Source organism: Rosa rugosa, chromosome 6 (assembly GCF_958449725.1).
Source record: "Rosa rugosa chromosome 6, drRosRugo1.1, whole genome shotgun sequence".
NCBI classification, from domain to species: Eukaryota; Viridiplantae; Streptophyta; class Magnoliopsida; order Rosales; family Rosaceae; genus Rosa; species Rosa rugosa.
Window position 1 is genome coordinate 1,662,413 of NC_084825.1, and position 18,688 is coordinate 1,681,100.

The following is an 18,688-nucleotide window of genomic DNA, read 5'->3' on the forward strand; positions in this document are numbered from 1 at the left end:
CTGCAAGCTGAGTTGAAAGAAGGTCTGAACCTGATAGCCAGGATTGCAAAGCTGGCTTCAATCCCCGTGGATCTGGAAACGAAAACAAAACAGACTTGGGTTAAGAAAGGACCCAAATGCTTCTCAACTAAGATTGATAATTTTGACATATCTTCTGAATGTATTGATGCAACGTGTTTGCTTTCATCTTACAGTTCCAACAATGAGTTTGAACATGTGGAAGCCACTTGTCTTGTGGCCTTGACTGCACTTGCAGATAAGAAAAGTGATGTTTGGTACGTTGATAGCGGTTGCTCAAGACACATGACCGGTGAAAAGAGTTGGTTTGTGTCCTTTTCCAGTGAGTTTACAAGTGGATCAGTCACTTTTGGAGATGGAAAAAAGGCAACGGTAATAGGTAAGGGAACCGTAAATACTCCAGGTATTCCTAATCTCCAAAATGTCTTGTTTGTTGAAGGACTTCATGCAAATCTCATAAGTGTTAGTCAATTAGCTGATGATTATGAGGATGTAAATTTCAATAAAACAAGATGTATTGTTACTGATAATAATGGCAAAAATATTATGGGTGGTTTGCGCTCTAAAGATAATTGTTATCATGTACGTGCTAATAAATCTGTTGAAGTAAAGACATGTTTGAAAGCCAAGACATCAGATGATGTTCTTGAACTCTGGCATAGGCGTCTGGGGCATGTAAATTTTCAAGACTTGCTGAAACTTTCACACAAGGAAAGTGTAAGAGGTATGCCTTCTCTGAGTGGTAAGCCAGACAAGATGTGTGATGGTTGCAAGGCAGGTAAGCAAACTTGTGCCTCACATGGAGCAATCAATTCATCCACTACAACTCATCCATTGGAACTTATGCATATGGACCTTGTTGGACCTTCACAAACCGAAAGCATGGGTGGTAAGAAATATATTTTGGTTGTAGTTGATGACTTCTCACGTTTTACTTGGGTAAATTTCCTTAGAGAGAAGAGTGATACTTTTGAAAGCTTTAAGGGATTGTGCAAAAGAATAACAAATGAAAAACATTCTACAAACTTGTGCATTGTTAGAGTTAGGACTGACAATGGAACTGAATTTAAGAATGCTTTGTTTGCTAATTTTTTCCTTGAGCATGGAATTGCACATGAGTTTTCAGCTCCAATTACCCCACAACAGAATGGTGTAGTTGAAAGAAAGAACAGGGTATTGCTAGATATGGGAAGAGTGATGCTACATTCAGCTGGACTTACTCCAAACCTTTGGGCCGAAGCGATTAGCACTGCTTGCTATACTGCAAACCGTGCATTCTTGAGACCAGGTACTAACAAAACTCCATATGAGCTATGGAAAGGTAAGAAACCCAATGTAAGTCATCTTCGTGTTTTTGGCTCTCCTTGCTATATTTATAGAGATAGAGAATATCTTGGAAAATTTGATGCTAGGAGCGATAAAGGCATATTTCTTGGTTATTCTTTAGATAGTAGAGCTTACAGGGTGTACAACAAGCGAATCATGTCTGTAATGGAATCATATAATGTATCTATTGATGATTGTGCTGTGAGTACTGTTCAGGTTAATCTAGATGAGGATCAACCCTCAGGAAGCCGAGTAAATGTGGAACTGAATGAAGAAACGGATTATCCCTCAAATGATCCTATTTTTGATCCTCCACCAGTTCAGAGAACAGGGTTCAAACAAGTTCAGAAAGATCACTCCACTCAGGATGTTATTGGGGACTTACACGAGAGAATTCAAACGCGCAGACAAGCTGCATCACAGGTTAGTATTGATTCTGCTCTTGTTTGTTTTCTGACTGAAAATGAAGTGAACATAAACATAATTTCCAATTGTGGTTTTGTCTCACTCATTGAACCCAAGAATGTTAAAGAGGCCTTGAATGATGATGATTGGATAAACGCCATGCATGATGAATTGAATCAGTTTACAAGAAATGATGTGTGGTATCTTGTTCCTAGGCCTAGTGAATTCAATGTTATTGGTACAAAATGGATCTTTCGAAATAAAAGTGATGAGCATGGTAATGTTACTAGAAATAAAGCTAGACTTGTTGCTCAAGGGTACACACAGGTTGAAGGACTTGATTTTGATGAAACCTTTGCTCCAGTTGCAAGGCTAGAATCTGTTAGACTTCTTCTTGCTATTGCTTGTCATCTTAAGTTTAAGTTTACCAAATGGACGTAAAAAGTGCCTTTTTAAATGGTGTCTTGCAAGAGGAAGTTTATGTTGAACAGCCTCAGGGATTCATAGACCCTTGTAAACCTGATCATGTGTATAAACTTAAAAAGGCTTTGTATGGTTTGAAACAGGCTCCAAGAGCCTGGTATGAGCGTTTATCTACCTACCTAGTGAGTAAAGGATACCATAGAGGTTCAGTAGATAAAACCTTGTTTGTGAAGAGGGATAAAAACCATGTCATGATTGCTCAGGTTTATGTTGATATCATCATATTTGGCTCTACCTCTGATACTTATGTTAAAGAATTTACTAACATTATGGAAAGTGAATTTGAGATGAGCATGTGTGGGGAGCTAAATTACTTTCTGGGTCTACAAGTTCGTCAACTGAAAGCAGGTATGTTTCTGTCACAAACTAAATATGCTGAGAATCTTGTGAAAAAGTTTGGACTTGAATCTGCAAAAATTGTCACTAATCCAATGAGTACAAGTACCAAACTTAGTGAGGATCTCACAGGTAAGTCTGTCGATCAAACTCTCTATAGGAGTATGATTGGTAGTCTTCTTTATCTCACTGCTAGTAGGCCTGATATATCCTATTGTGTTGGAGTTTGTGCTCGTTTTCAGGCAAATCCGAAGGAATCTCATTTGGAGGCAGTGAAAAGAATTATACGTTATGTCTCCGGTACAGTGAATTGTGGCATCTACTTTACCTTTGATACTAACGTTGAAATTGCAGGTTATTCAGATGCAGATTGGGGAGGAAATTTGAAAGATCGGAAAAGTACATCAGGTGGTTGCTTCTTTGTGGGCAACAACATGGTGGCCTGGCATAGCAAGAAGCAAAATTGCATATCACTATCCACTGCTGAAGCAGAGTATGTGGCTGCAGGTAGCTGTTGTACTCAGATGTTATGGATGAAGCAGATGCTTCGTGATTACGGTATTTCCCAAGGTAAGTTGACCATATTTTGTGATAACTCAAGTGCTATGAATATTTCCAAGAATCCAGTGCAACACTCTCGCACTAAGCATATTGACATGAGATATCACTTTATCCGAGACTTAGTTGAGAAAGAAATACTTTAACTTGCATTTGTCCCCACTGAGTATCAATTAGCAGACTTATTCACAAAACCATTGGATAATGCACGGTTTGAATCACTGAGAAGTGCCATTGGTATTCTAAGTTCTGAAACGCTTACTTAATTTCCATATATCAGCATGCATTCATTTTGTATGTCTTCATGGTAGCATAGGTACATTTTCTTTTCGTTTCTGCATTGTTAAAGTCATGGCTTGTATCCCCAAATGTCTGACAGCTGATTTGAACTTAGATTGACAAGAGCTATGTTTCTTTCTTAACTCTGTGTGCAATAGGGTGCCTAGCACGTGTTGAACTTGTACTTACATCACTTTGTAACTGTGAGTCTGAACAACATATTCTCTACACTCTTGAAATCTCACATGCACACATACTCTAAGTGGTGGTACGTCTTACTTGATGGTTGGCTTGTTCACATTGCTCATGTACGAAAATTCTCATGTTGATTGCTCCTTGATATCAAAAAAAAAAAAAAAAAATTGGAGCATGGCCAGGCTATTCCCAAAGTAAACAGGCCTCGGTCGTGACGAACGATATGAGGATTGGGAAGAAACGGGAATGGTTTGGTCCCCCGGTGGATTGTGAGACTATTGACTCGAGTAGATGTGCTCTGTGGGGTGTCCTTGTTACATCTAGTACCCTAAAGTCATCTGACTTGGGAGCTGCTGGCATAATACTCGTTACATGAGTCTTAGTCTTATTAAACAAAAAAAAAAAAAAATATAATAGTTATGTTGTGTGAAAGGCAAAAAGAAAAATTTCAAATCATGCCCACACGGTGTTATAAGGGGGAATAGCATTTATGTGCTTAAATGTGTTTCGTATGTGAGCTTTGTTTTCCAGGTTTTCCCAAATACTTCACACCCCATCTTGAGATATGTTCACTCTACACCACAAGCTGTATAGAATACTCGATCAACCTCTATTTTACCTTGTGATTGTCGGAATACCTTCACTCGTGTAAACTCATCTTGTTGCACTCTTATTTATGATTGAGATGTGTTGCTCTTGTTGGAAAGGCTATGCAAATTCAGTCTGTTATTGCCCGTGGATACAGCCCAACATCATTGTGTGTTTGCATCGCATATTTGCATTACTCATACCATATTAAATTAAGCGGGAGTTTCAGGACTTGGTCACTTTGCTGCATTCTCTTTGCTTCTCCTTGTATTTTTGCCTTTATGGGTTTCTAGTCTCTAGGTCTACATTGTACTAACTCACACACACACAAAAAAAAAAAAAAAAAAAAAAAAATTTCTTTTTCTTTTTCACGGTTTGGTTAAAGTGTGTTAGCTAGGTTAATTTTTCCTCAAAACTTCTCCCTTCCCTCGCGGCCGCTCTCTCTCTCTCTCTCCTTCCTCTCCCCATGGCTCGCATCAAGCACACCATTCGGCGCCCCAAAGCTCCGGCCATTGCCTCGCCTCCGGCCCCGCCTCCAGCCACCCGTACTACTCGGCGTTCCAATCGCCTCCACCGACCTCGGGACTCTGGCCCGCCTACCTCCGCTGAGCATCCTCAGGCCTTGCCGGATTCGCCATCTCAGTCTCCGGCCCACGCTCCATCGTCGCCTTCTGGGTCCGAGCATTCCTCCGCCGCCGCTGCACTTTCCGATTCCGCTGCTTCTGAGCCTGCCCCTGCCTCTCCTTCACCGACTCCCACAACGCAGCGCCGCTCGCCCAGTCCCTCCTTGCCCGCTCCGCCATCCAAGAGGCCTCGGACTTCCGGCAGCTCTGCTCCTTCCACCTCCCGGTCGACCAAGTCACCTAAACCCCGTAAGGATTCTCGCTTTGGCACTCGTACTCAAAGACTTGATTTTGAAAATTTTACATGTTTCCGACCATTGGTCTATGAAAAGCGTTTCAATATCGCTGAGTTGGGTACTTTGTTTGCCGAAACTGTGAGACTTTTTCATTGGGAATCTGTGTTGGATGTGTTGCCAACTCCTAACCTTACTGTGGTTAGAGAGTTCTATGCCTGTTGTTCTCCAAATATGCCAATGCAGGTTGATTTGCTTAATGCGGCTACTCTGATTGGATGCAATGTGGATATTCGCGGTGTCTCAGTCCCTTTCACCCCCACCACCATCCGCGACACATTGGGTCTCCTTGCCCCTGTTTCCGAGATGCCTAAGATTGATCAGGAGCTTGCCGCTTTGTCCATTGATACTGTTGTGGCTGCACTGTATGAGGATCGTCCAGATGCCACTCCCATGGAGCTTTCAGCTGGTGCTCTTAGTGAGTTCTGTCGCTTGTTGGGACATTTGGTTCGTACTCTGCTTTATCCTTCTACTCAGAGCAGCAAGATTACCTTGGAGGAAGCTCGTCTCATCTATGTCCTAAATGCCAAGGGTCCCTATCTACCTCCTGAGCACTACATGTATACAGCTATCCGGAAAGCTGCTGTTGAGGGTCGTCGACACAAAAAGGCCGCTTTAGTTTTTCCCTCTGTGATCACTGCTGTCTGCAAAGCCAAGGGAGTTGTCTTTGAGGACTCTGATGAAATGGCACCTCCTTTGAAAGTTTTCTCCCGGAGTTCTCTCCTTCGCAGCTCTAGTCAAAGCAAGACCAAGGGTATCTCTGTTGACATCACTTCTATCTCTAGGACATTGCTTGAACATTTCACAGTGGTGAACCGCAAGTTGGATCAGCTTCAAACTGACGTGGGTGCTCTTCTTCAGAGAGTGGATCATCTTGAGGGGGAGCTTCACTCTCTTCGTGACGATATTGCAGCTTCTTCGTGAGCTTTGGCATACCTATCCAAAAAGGGGGAGAAAAAGCCTTATTTTGACTTAGATGGTTTAGCTTTATTTTGACGTAGATGGTCCAGGCTAATGTGGTTGTGTGCTCTCTGTCATGCTTTAAGCTAGTTGTTGACTTTGAACTAATGTGACAATGGATCTCTTAAATTGCCAGTTTATGTTTATTACTATCATGATTGGTTCACAAGGTGTGTGTGGTTAAGTGTTTCAGGTTTGATGACTTCTTCGTGTGATTTTTCTCAAGTTCTTGTTGAGGGGGAGTTTCATGTGATAGAATAGTTTTGTATAGGAATGCCAAAGGGGGAGATTGTAGGTACAACTTTTGTACCTGTCGTATTGGCATTCCCATACAAAGAGTCCCTTTACTGATCTCAGGAAAACAGGTAAATGCATTTGCATAAGCATGGGGACAGTTTATTGTGGAGTCCGATTTTGGAAAGTAGGTTTTTGATTTTATGAATTTACGTTTTTAATGGTCTTCTGATTGTTAAATTCATAGCATTGATGTCCTAGGGTTTGTTAGGCCGTCCCTATTCCTAATTGCCTTTTTCCTTAAGATTTGTGGAGTTCCTTTAAGGGAAGTTTCTTTCCTAATAATGTGTATTAGGGTAACATCTTTTAAAAGGATGTTGTGGCCGTCAGTTGCATAGAGATTAAGGAATATACACGGTCAAAGGGATATATTCCAGAAAGCAAGAATTTTTGATAGAGTCTTGCTTGGTAGTTTTGTACTTAAGTCTTCACAAAAAGAGTCATGCACTTGGTCCATGAATAACTGTCATTGATTGTGCTCTCATATGCATATAACTCTCTTGAGATCAGTAGAGAGACGGTGAAGAAAGAAGAGCGAGATTTGAAGATTGTTCAAGTGAAGGAGTTCAAGAACGAAGACAAACTTTGTATTAGATTTTGTGTGAATCTTATAGCCGAGCTAGTGCTATTCAAAGTTTGTAAAAGAACATATCCTTTTCAATATGATGATCTTTATTTTGGGTTCTCAAGAGTAAGAGCCCCGCAGTGTTTTTAATCTCATATTTTGAGATTTTCACTGCGTAACCAAAAGTCTGGAGTTTGGTTCATTGTTTCTGATATCTGCCCCGTAGGGATTGATCCATACACTGCAATCCTCGTTTTCCAGAAAATCATATTCTGTCCTTGTATTTTCAGGTTCTTTGAGAAATGGTGTTACTTCCATTGGGTATGTGATCAAGAATAGTGATGGTAATCCTCTTCTGCTGCCTCTAAGAATATTGGTTCTACAAGTGTTATTGTGGTTGAGACTATTGCTCTGCGTGATGGTATAAAAGTTGCTTTTCATTATAATGACTCTAATTTGCTGGTTGAAGGGGATTCTAAGATCCTTATTGATTGCATCAGCCTCTTGTAGCAAATATTAAAAGCATGGTGGTGCAATTTTCTACAATCCTTTTCAAACAAATCTATCGGGAAGAAAACTTTGTTGCGGATCATATTGCTTATTTAGGTCCATGTTGTTAGTAGTACTTCTATTTGGTTTTATTGTCTCCCGCTGTCTGTGTTCACATCATTCTGTCTGGATCTACTGGGAGGAGGCTGTGCTAGAAGTTTTGTTTTGTAGTTTTTCTTTTCTTTATCAAAAAAAAAAATTATATATATATATATATATATATATATATATATATATATATATATATATACCAAAAACTACTATCAAATGATGTGGCATCCTACGTGGCATATGTCAAATCATCACCTTCAATCAAATAATTTCCGGCATATTTAATCATTAATTCTCATTTTCAAATTAACCTAAAAATGTAAAAAACTAAAATAACTTCCTTTTTTGAAAAGAAGACGTGATGATCAAACAAAGCAATCTATCACTCTGCAAATTTAGCACAAAGATATAGAGAAAGATCGACATGGATCGAGGATTATAGATACCCAACCCTGAAAAATTAAACTAAAAAAAGGAAGACAATATTGGCTTTTATTAGAGAAACTATATAAAAAGCTGAAGAACGCGCCTACACGCGCTTGACCTAAAAACACTGTTCCTATTCTCGTCCGGCGATGCGCCCTTACGGCGCCGTCGTCGGACGGGCAGTTTCGACCCAGATTGGGTTTGTCGTCAGGCGTAGGGTCCTCGAGTGTTGCAGCCTCGATTGGATTGGGGAGATTGCAGTCTCGATCTGATTGGGGAGAGTGTAGAGTTGAGGGACAGGAAGATTGCGATGGCTGGGGGGTCTCGGATCGCTCCTCGCTGGCCGGGTTGGTGGATTGGATGGGTGTTGCGAGGTCTGAGTCGGGCTGGTGGTGAAGTGCTGCTAATGGCAAGGCTGGGATCGGTTGTTTTCCAATCTGATTGGAATGACCCGATCAGGTTGGGGTCTACTGATTCCGATATGGGGAGCAGATGGATTGGAATAGGTGGCGCTCCTCAGACTAACGGGGATGGTGGATCGATGGGGGCGGCGGTTCGGCAAAGTGGCTGGTCGGAGGTGGTCATGCCGGGTTTGGGCCAAGCTTGCTCGGTCGTCGATGGTCTTCCTGCTTCCTTGGTACAGGCTTGGGTTTGGGCCCTTTTTTTGGGCCCTGCCTGGGCTGCTCTCCTTATCTGTTTTATTAGTTTTATTTACTTTTATAGTTTAATGTTGTCTCGCCTTTGGCGAGTAATAAGCTCCTACAAGTATTTTGTAGGTCTAGTCGGGCTAAATGCCTGTGTATGCACTCTAAGTGCCTTGTCTGACCTAGCGAGGCGACGATCCATTCTGATTAAATTGGCGCAACCTCCTAGTGGCAGAATGAAATTAAGTGTCGTCGGATTTATTTTTCGGCGGCAACATAGTAGGAAAGCTGTGAAATTGGTAATTATGCTTCGTTATAATCGAGTTATCTTTCCGTTATGTCACCGCTATTTCAAAGCAAATGGAGTAGCTGGTAGAGCACTCTTTGCTAGTCGGTGCATGCTAGAATACATATACTTTATAGAGACTCCTGATATTATTTTGGGACGTTCTCTAGATGCTTATTGTAATCAAGGGTTTAGGCTCAACGTCCCCCCCCCTTGTATTCGGCAGTTTCATTAATCAAGGTTTGAGGGCAGCCGCACCGGGCCTTTATTTCAAAAAAAAAAAAAACTAAATTGAAACAAGTCATGTAATCTAATTGACAAGATGACAAAAAACTCGTTGGTGATTTTTTAAAATGAAAAGGAATAAAATAGAAAGACATACTGAAAATTATTAAGAATAAGATGTGCCGTATAGATTTTTTATGTAACATTTTGGGGTCTCAAGCATATTCCAAAATTAAATCAGATGTCAAAGTCATCTGAAACTCCCTTCTTCGATTTAAAAAAAAATTATTAACAGATTTATTATGGCCTTGGGCAGAAAAGAACTGTAAGATCTCGAGATCAAAGAAATCCTCGTTGGAGGAATGTTCTGAGGACAATCATGCCAATTATCTTGCTCTTCTTTTTCAATCATTCTCTTGTTTCATCAAGAACGGCTTCGCGTCAATTCCAAAGTGATCAAGCTTCGGCCGTATCAGGCTAAGACAGCTTTGAAAATTATAGGAAAATACGGCTTTGAGATAGGTTTGTATTCCCGAAATACCTTCTTTTAACAGATTAATAACGGGCTCCGTGTAATAACACGGCACGCCCGTTATTTTACGGATTTTTAGGCTTGCAGGCTTGTCCAGCACAAAATAATAGAAGTGAGGGGTTCGTGTGGGTTCAAAACGATCGGAGTTCTGTCAAGTCCTTACAGATTAAAATTGAATGTGAAGAGAAACAAATAGTTTTCGGTGTCACGACAAGCATATAATTTGTAATTAGATCCCACATTTCTCAACGGAGAAGCCCAAAAGCTATGATCTGCGTCCACCTCAGATCAGTCCACCTCCACCGACCTTCCCCACCAAACAATGGTCTTACTTGTCGTCGACGCAGCTCAACCAACAGCTAGGTGCTTCACTTTCTCCACCTCCCACACAAAGTAAAGCAAATGTAGCCGTTAACTTTTTCGTTTTCTTTACAGAAAATATAGCCGTTGCTTCTCCAGCTTTTTGTGTTCCCACACCACAACGTGGCCGCCCCATAAATCCAGCTGCCCTCCATGTTCTCTCTGGACCCACACTCCCTCCCCCTCTCACTATATATTGCTCCTTTTCCATGCTAGTCCTCCCCAAGCTTCAACCTATCTTCTCCTCAATTCTCAGGGTCCAGTATTCTCTGTGCTCGATCATCCTTTGTTCAATTGCCTCAGCAACTACATTTCTTACAATGGCTGGTCATTTGAGTGTTGCTGCTGTCAAGGCCTTGGTCTTTGCTTTCCTTGCGGTGGCTCTCTTCGCGGCTTCGTCTACTGCTCAAGATTTCGATGCTGCTGCAGCACCAGCTCCAGCGCCTGCTCTCGACCATGGAGCCGCCGCTCATTCTGCGATGGCCTCTGGAGCTATGATCATCTGCCTCCCACTTTTCCTGTCTGTGCTCGCTCTCTTCAAGCACTAGGCTTTCTCTCATCCATCCATCCATTTCTTACTTACTATTAATTCTTTCTTCTGATCATGGATTTATATGTATGTATTTTTCTTCTTTATTCTTTGTTCATGTGATACGAATACAGAGTGTATTGAATTTTATTGGGTGAACCATTACATGGATTGAAATTTTATTTGATTATTCTTTGCCAGAAGCAATATAAATATAAATTTCATTCATACAGAGTTACAGACTAACAACAGCAGTTCCAAACCCAGACGGAAAATTTCGAAGATACAACACAAAACAAGTCATTACAAATTTCTGCTGCAACAGGACTTGCCACTTTCTTAAATACCATTGTTAGGAATTGATCAGTAATCCGCCCCACTCTGTGATTCAGTTCTTGCTAATTGTTCAATAGCAGAAAAATTTCTTAAATTTTTATAACTGGTGTATCACCTATAACTCGCTTTAAAAGACAGATAAATTAACTGAATTAACATAAATTGCCACAGAGTGGGTTATAAGTGACTTGTCATTATTCGATGGTCTGTACATACAACACAAATCTTTACATTTTCATTTTGGTATATCACTTAGAACTTAACTAGTGTGGCATAAGCACTATAAAAAAGACCATCAGAACACACAGATTTGTCATAAGTTTCATCAAGTGTTGTTCAACTATTCAATAGATATAACACAAATCATTAAATTTCCATGTTAATGTATCACTTAGAACTGACTTTATGTATTAACTGATGTGACATGATTACTATAAAAACAAACAGTCAAAAAGTGCCACATAGAGCAAGTTATATGTGATTCATCGAGTGTGTTAATCAATTGTTCAATATAATACAAATTATTAAATTTCATGTTAGTGTATCTATCACTCAAAACTCACATTGACTAATGTGACATAATCACTACAAAAGAGACGCTCAGAAACTTTTTATAAATGATGCGAGGGAAGATCATCGATTAAAGAACGATTGAGAATGAGGTTTTCCTTTCTTTTCTTTTTTTTATATAAAAATAAATAATTTAAGACAACACTGGCTTAAGAGAAGAATGGGCACAAAGACTGCGGCTTAGAGATTTGTTAGTCCAGTTTGATTTTCTTCTACATCAATAGGAAGTACTCAATTCCTTGAAAATTTAAAAAGAAAAAAATTGTTGAAGTCAAAGTGACACCTCTGCAAACTAAAAGAGTGATAAGAGAGACATAAATATGAGTTTTGTTTCCAAATGCGATCCCATCGGAAAATTCCAAACAACAGTGGAAGAGAACATACAATTCTAGGCAGCCAAAATTTAACTATCATGCTTATATCTTGTGTCGCAAACTCGCAATCTCATAGTTTTGCTCACTGGTTTAGTTCTAAATATCTAAAGATAGATGCCAGGATTATTACAAGGGGACCAACTACAACACGAGCATCCTCAATATAAGGGCATGGTTTCATTTTCAAAAACAACCGTCAACGAAGATGACAAATCGTCAAAGCCGGTATGCCTTTATATACAGTTCTCAACAAGAATGGTATTCTCATGCTATCCATATCCCATCCTTTATTCAAAATCATTGTCTATACCCAACCTGTAGAATATTGAAGCCACACATGCATGTATATAATTGTCAAATCCTCAACATAACTCATCCTTTCCATAATTACTATTATTCTTTGAATTATGTTGTCAAATATCAACCAAGCACGTCACGTCTTCTCCCACAAACCGGGTCTCATTCTCCAGCAAGATATTCTGTGTCAAGCAACAATATGTCTTTAAATAAACAAATATATGTTATAATTGTTGTAATGAAAAAAAAGATAGACAACTTGCCACAAGAAGTACAGTTAAAAGGCTAAAATACTTGTCCCTTTAACTTTTTCTAAATTTACAACTGAATGACAAATTGTAAAAGGATTCTATCCGGTGACCTCAACTAGATAACAGATGAAAGCTGTATCCTATCCTAATCAGGGCCAAAGGGTTATCATTGTAAGTATTTAAACAATAAGAACCTAACAAGAGCTGTTCATGTACTTAGAAGGCCATTCCATGTAAAAACCAACAGGAGGAACCAATGACGTGTGAGTTAATGTGGACAAAAACAAAAGAAATTGGATAATTAAGGGAAAAGACAACATTGCAGACATTTAGTATATGAAAAAGAATCATATGTTTGGAACCACACCTTATAGATATCTGGAGTACTCCACTAGCAGCAATTGAAAACCAGCATCAAAGCTGCACATATCTTCTTGCTACACACAACACTCCTGCATTCATAGGTAGAATTATTACATTTTGCAACATAATTCATTACAGCAGAAGCCTTCAGAATAAATTTGCCAATATTTCTGTTATTCGACAATAAAAACCTTCAGACTAGAGGTCTGCCCTATATGCACTGTTACATTCGAGAACCATAAATCAAACCAGTTAGAAACTTACATTGGAATATCAGACGACTTTATTCACCTTATGCGCAAATCACTAAGAAAGTCTGACAGCCTGAAATTGCAAAAACTTAGTACGAAAAAGAAGGTACATAATGAAAAAAAAAAAAATGATCAAGGGTACAGAGTAAGACCTAATATTTGCGGCTATCACCGTCTGACCATCTTCATTTCCCAGGTGACGCAGCACAACTTCCTCTAGACGGCCATCCCGGTATGCATGCTGCAATCAGATAACATTCAAGTTCAATACGCAATTATAGCAACAAGTTTGTGTGTTAAACAACCAGCACAGAAGTACTGCACAACGAGACACAAGGATAACAATTTGTCATGTATAATAGAAGCACCAGTCAAACAGAGCTCAATAAATAAAACACCCAAATCAAACTTTGAGACAGAGATACCTCAAAACAGTTGGAATACACAACTATACAAGAAAAGAATGTCATAAATTCAACATCATCTACAGAAACCTCATACAAAGGCCAAACAAGAAATAAAAGAAAAGATGGATGTGCAACATAGTAGGACTTTCTCTCCTTTCGTGAAGGCTATGTACATTTGACAATCCATTTTCTTAGACACGACAACATGGTGATTGGAAATCATACAACAGTTCTTTTCTCCATTTAATTTTGATTACAAAGGATGTGGATTCAAGTTTTACATATGAACTTTTCAAGCTCTCTGCAATAAGGATTCAACCAAAAAACAAATGTTCTCCAAGATACTTAACATAAAAATTCCATCACAATACTGGAGATTTAGATAACACAACCCCAAGCCAAGCAGAAATCTACATTTTATTCACAAATAGGAGTTGCAAAGATACAAACTACAATCAGAAAATAGCAACAACTCCAAAAGCCCAAAAGGAATTGAAGAAGATACAACTCGCGGATTCTAGTAGAGAAGGGCTAATAATTCAGTTCATCATCACTCGAATCGCTTGGATAAAGACCGAGCTGCATCAATAATAACTGCACTTCCAAAGGGATATCCAAATCACCAGGAGTATAATCCTCCAATTCTTCCAAGTGCTCGAACATCTCATAAAGGGCATCCATTCGCACTGTATCAGATCGGCGCGGAGGTGGCCTTCTTGGAGGTGGCCTGTGAAATTTCCATACATAGGAGCCCGGCTTGACCGTATGCTGGAACACAACAAATATCCATTAAAGGTGTCCTCTCCGAGATGAAAGTAAAACGATAAACAAAAGGTACATGATTCTATGGCCAGCATTCAGAAGCTAGTCTGATGTGCTCCTACAATATAACCAAATGAAACTCAGAAGGCACTGCAGACTATAGTTCCAATGATCAACCAACTCAGGAACACAGGTAGGGAGAGAGAGAGAGAGAGAGAGAGAGAGAGAGAGTCGACTTCCCCAATGTAGCATTATAAAAAAAACGAATTATTTTCACCATCTCAAATAAATATCCAACTAACATTCACTTCGGTATATCGCAGGCCTTAGCTTCCTCAAGTATAACTAGCTACAGGCCAGAATGGTGACTATTCTATTCTACAGACCTTACCATGTTGACTATCTTAAGGATTAAACACCTCTTCCTTAAAATAAAAATGTAAAGCCGGTACGTAAACTAGACCTTTTGAAAAAGGAAGTCAAACAACCAACAGAATTGAGACAACAAAATCATTTGCAGTCAAAAGAGAAATAAGATAGTTGTAAATTAAAAGTTCCAAACCCTCCAAGTTCTGATGTGACCATATTCACAAGAGGGGGATATTGAACCCAGCTCCAGAGAGATGGAAATTATCCAACTTCTTAAGACCGGGCAAGTATCAAGACACGGCCCAAAAAGAAAGTTAACAAAAATAATTATGAACCTGTCGCCGGGGTCCTTTAAATGATTAGAGAGTCCACACAAAAGAATAATGTGTTGTACTAGGGTCGACTATCTGACACTCTTTGTTATTATGGCAGGCAGCACTACAGGCCCGTGTGAGGCTTAAGGATACATTTCAAAAATGTATTCAACCACAACTTATACATAGATTTTTTATGTTTCCTACAGTACCAACAAGAAAGAAATAGAGCAAGAAACAAAACCTTCAAGGTCTACAGAGACATGCTGGAAAAGACCAATCCAATCAGTCAATGTAGTAAATAAATATAGTTTTTCCTGCTCCAACTTGAGCATAAATAGAACAGAGCACATAACCCTAGACAACCATAGCATTCAGCATAAATGTAAAATAGGTATGTTCTATAATCAAAATGAAATTATGAAAGACTAAACAAATCTGATCAGTTGTGTACTAATTAACTGTAGACTACAAACAAAGTACATGTACGTTTTCCTGATCCTAATAGAGCATAAGTAAACAGAGCCAAAACATTCAGCGTAAACATAAAACAAAGTATGTCATATAGTGATCAATGCCAAAACACTCAGCAAAAAAATAATTAATGCCACCCAACCCAACCACAAACAAGGCAATCCACTTGTGATCAATCAAACCATTGATTGAGGAGATAAAAGTAGAAACAAGTTTTGAAATATAAGAAACTCAATGAAGCCCTATATGCAAGCCAACAATTCGAAAGCAAAAAAAAAAAACAAAAACTAAAAGATTTTTAGCAAGCAAACATTATATGAAACAAAAAAATAAAGTAAATGCATAGCTAATGGAAAAGATTAACCACATCAGCAAGTGTACAGACCATCACATACTTGTCAATCTCATCATGAGTCATGACACAGAAACTGGCTCTCAATGCGACAGAAAACAAACAAATATGAATGACAATGGCAGTAGCATATTTCCAGAAGCAACAAAATTACCTTATAAAAACAGCTTGTCCCAAATGGGCAGTTCCCATTTCCAAAATCAAAGTGCTTGCAATCAATCGACCTGCAAGATTAAAGAATTGCAGAACCATCAAGTGACCTGTAAGATTAGAATTGCAGAACCAGATGAAAATAAACAAATAAAAGTGACAGCTAGATAGAGAGAATAAGACACCAAAAATTTTCCACTCTCAACACTTTTCCAATTTCATATTAAATTAATTTAAAACATGGCCAATTCCTATCCTAAAAGCTCAGTAATACTTTTTATTAGAAGAATAAACTATAATACTTCTCTTCTAAACAAAATAGTGAACTGTATCAAAGATAGAAGTTGGTCACTGCTATCCAAATCCCAGTTTCAGGAAAAATAGCATAAAGACAACTAGATAGAAAATTTTACCTGAGGCGAGCCTTGTAGCTGTCAACAATTTCCTCTTTCTCTTCTTTTGTGTTATACCATATGACACTTGGAATCACAAAGTATGACAGCTTCCGACATATTGGGCAAGCTCTCAACGCACTATTCACATCCATACCAGAAGTTGGGGAGCTACTGCGCCAGTTTCGAATACAAGATATGCAAAAAGGGTGATCACATTCTGAGAGTATCCCAAACTTTCGTTCAGCAACTGTAGGCTTTGAAAGAACACGTTCCAGGCAAACACTGCATTCTATTTCTTGGCTACGCTTTAATGCCTCAAGTTGCTTGTGCTTTTCCTCGCACGTCCTCATATGCTCCTCTCTTTCCACAGGTCTGTAAGGATGCAAACAATGTTTTCCACAACTGGGGCAAATATCTCCATGAATATGAGGACATTTTTCTCCACGAGGACAATTACCAGCTGCAGCAAATGAACAGATAGCACGATCGGCTGGTCTAGCACTTCTAGTCTCCCCCACATCATCATCCTCATTGTGATCAAAATCACCATCATCCAGAGAATCACTCCATGCAGGTTTAGGGGGAGGTAAGAAAGGACTACTAAATGCAGAGAGCTCAGAAAGAGTGCCCGGGACTAAAGCAACTCCACTTGATGCAGTTCTCGAGGGATGAGCAAGAGCAGAATCAAAAGCCAGAGATTGATGAGAATTTGCTGATGAAGACGAACCAGTTGACTGAGCCCGAGAAGCTTTAACATGTTCATATCTGCATCGACTACCAAAGGCACAAGCTCCTTTCTGATAAAAGGTACATATCTGTTGTGATAACAAGCAAGAAAATGTATAAGATACAAAAAACTGTCAAATTCTTATTTTATGGACATTCGGAAAGAGAAAAAAAAATAGTACAATAAGTTGTTTACATTATTTGATGGATCCTTCCAATCATGTGAAAACTCGCAGTGCTCCCCTTTTAAACAGGCTCCATGGGCATAGAACTTGCAGAGAACCCTGTAGATATCAGAAATTACAAGCAGAAGTGTTAAAAACAGCCTTCAGCAAAGAGCCAAAGACCAACCAAATTGAACAGAGGAAGCCGTTTGTAATACGCTTACTGTCAGTAGAGGAACTTCAGTGCCCATTAACAAAGGACTTGCCAATAATTCATAGTGGTTCAAATAGTCCACCTTTTCGACAGATAAAAATTTATCACAAAATGCAATCCAAATACAAATGATAGCCGCATAGGTCGAAAATGAACCAACCAAATTTTGCAATCTCTCATTATCTTTCATCTATCTAAAATTCGAAATCAAATTAACTCTCAACTCTCGGTTGTTTTGCACATAATGGATTTATGCAACCATTTCAAAGATGAAAAACTGCCCACAACAAAATTTAACATACAACAAATTCACAAAACCAGTAAATATAGAAACACAAATCTTGCTTTCACAAGGGAAATTTACACGATATTGATGCAGAAATTAATCAAATTTAAGGTCCCTAATAACATTTCAATTCTAATTTCTGCTATCTATCATTCTCCTCCATTTTACACGGGAATCAATCTAAACAAACAAAAAAATCGAGCTTCCACATTCAAAATCGGACATCAAAGCGTTAGAAATTCAAATCCTTCTACGATCAAAGATGAATTGCAAGAGAAAAATTTACCTTTTGGCCATGGCGATCAAGAAACCGAGAGATATAGCACCGCTATTTCGGAGAAAACAAAAAAAAAAAAAAAAAATTGGGAACCCCTAAGCTGTCTGGCTCAGGGGAATGAGAAATGAAGAGACAGAGCAAAGAATAAAGAGGCCTCAGGGGCGCGTGAAACCCTAATAATTCATTGAATCCGAAGAAAACCGAAAAGGAAAAGCCAAGGGGAATGAAAAGTCTCAAAATTGGGAGTATCTAGGGTTTTTTTGGCGGTCGCTGTAGGAGACGAAACCGCCATCCATTTTGGTTAGAATCACGGAAATGCCCCTACGGACAGAAGACGAAGCGAGACGCGGACAAAACGGTGGGTTGTAACTTGTTAGGAATATTGAAATTGTGGCGGAGTGCGGCTCTATATTAGTGGGATGCACCCACATTCTACAGCTTTAATTATTTTTCTTTGGGTCCAAAATAGCTTTAATTATTATGGGGAGTGAAATTTGCACTCCACATTTTGCAAACCACACTCCTTTTGGTTTTTATTCCAGAAATACCTCTAGTTGTTTTCTTTCTTTCATTTGTCTTTTTGTCTTCAGTTTTTCATATGCTCAGCTAGCAATGCGGATGACAGTCGAGCCTCTGTAGCTATTCAAAGACCCGGATATATTTAAGCCGTGAAATATTTTTCCAGGGCGATTCTAGCCCTTGTATGTAATTTGGTGTTCACAATATTGCCTTTTTCACCTGATCAGTCTTCCTTGCCGATAAACCCAGGTTGTGCTAGAAGACCTGATGAGATCAGTGGGAACTTTAGGTTTGGAAAATTGGAATCTACAA

At 39.2% G+C, this 18,688-nt stretch overlaps 1 protein-coding gene across 3 annotated transcripts; it reads right to left on the bottom strand.

The window, feature by feature from the left end:
• Positions 1-11,729: 11,729 nt before the first annotated feature.
• LOC133714414 (putative RING-type E3 ubiquitin transferase C3H69) lies at positions 11,730-18,190 on the bottom strand. 3 transcript variants are annotated; one of them, XM_062140527.1, is made up of 9 exons: positions 17,867-18,190; positions 17,113-17,200; positions 16,209-17,005; positions 15,800-15,869; positions 13,998-14,142; positions 13,120-13,208; positions 12,981-13,040; positions 12,721-12,805; positions 11,730-12,284 (listed from the first exon to the last, which is right to left on the bottom strand). In XM_062140527.1, exons 1-6 carry the CDS (start codon positions 17,875-17,877, stop codon positions 13,153-13,155), a joined length of 1,167 nt encoding a protein of 388 aa, XP_061996511.1. In that variant the 5' UTR covers positions 17,878-18,190; the 3' UTR covers positions 11,730-12,284; positions 12,721-12,805; positions 12,981-13,040; positions 13,120-13,152. The 3 variants fall into 3 exon arrangements, with proteins under 3 accessions (XP_061996511.1, XP_061996512.1, XP_061996510.1); XM_062140528.1 differs by lacking the exon at positions 13,998-14,142; XM_062140526.1 differs by lacking the exons at positions 11,730-12,284; positions 12,721-12,805; positions 12,981-13,040; positions 13,120-13,208 and having other exon boundaries at positions 13,581-14,142; positions 17,867-18,189.
• Positions 18,191-18,688: the final 498 nt, after the last annotated feature.

Coding starts and splice junctions, on each gene's coding strand:
- LOC133714414 (XM_062140526.1), bottom strand. Junction 17,006..17,112: donor GGAAGGATCCATCAAATAAT/GTAAACAACTTA, acceptor TTATCACAACAG/ATATGTACCTTTTATCAGAA. Junction 15,870..16,208: donor AGCTACAAGGCTCGCCTCAG/GTAAAATTTTCT, acceptor TTAATCTTGCAG/GTCGATTGATTGCAAGCACT.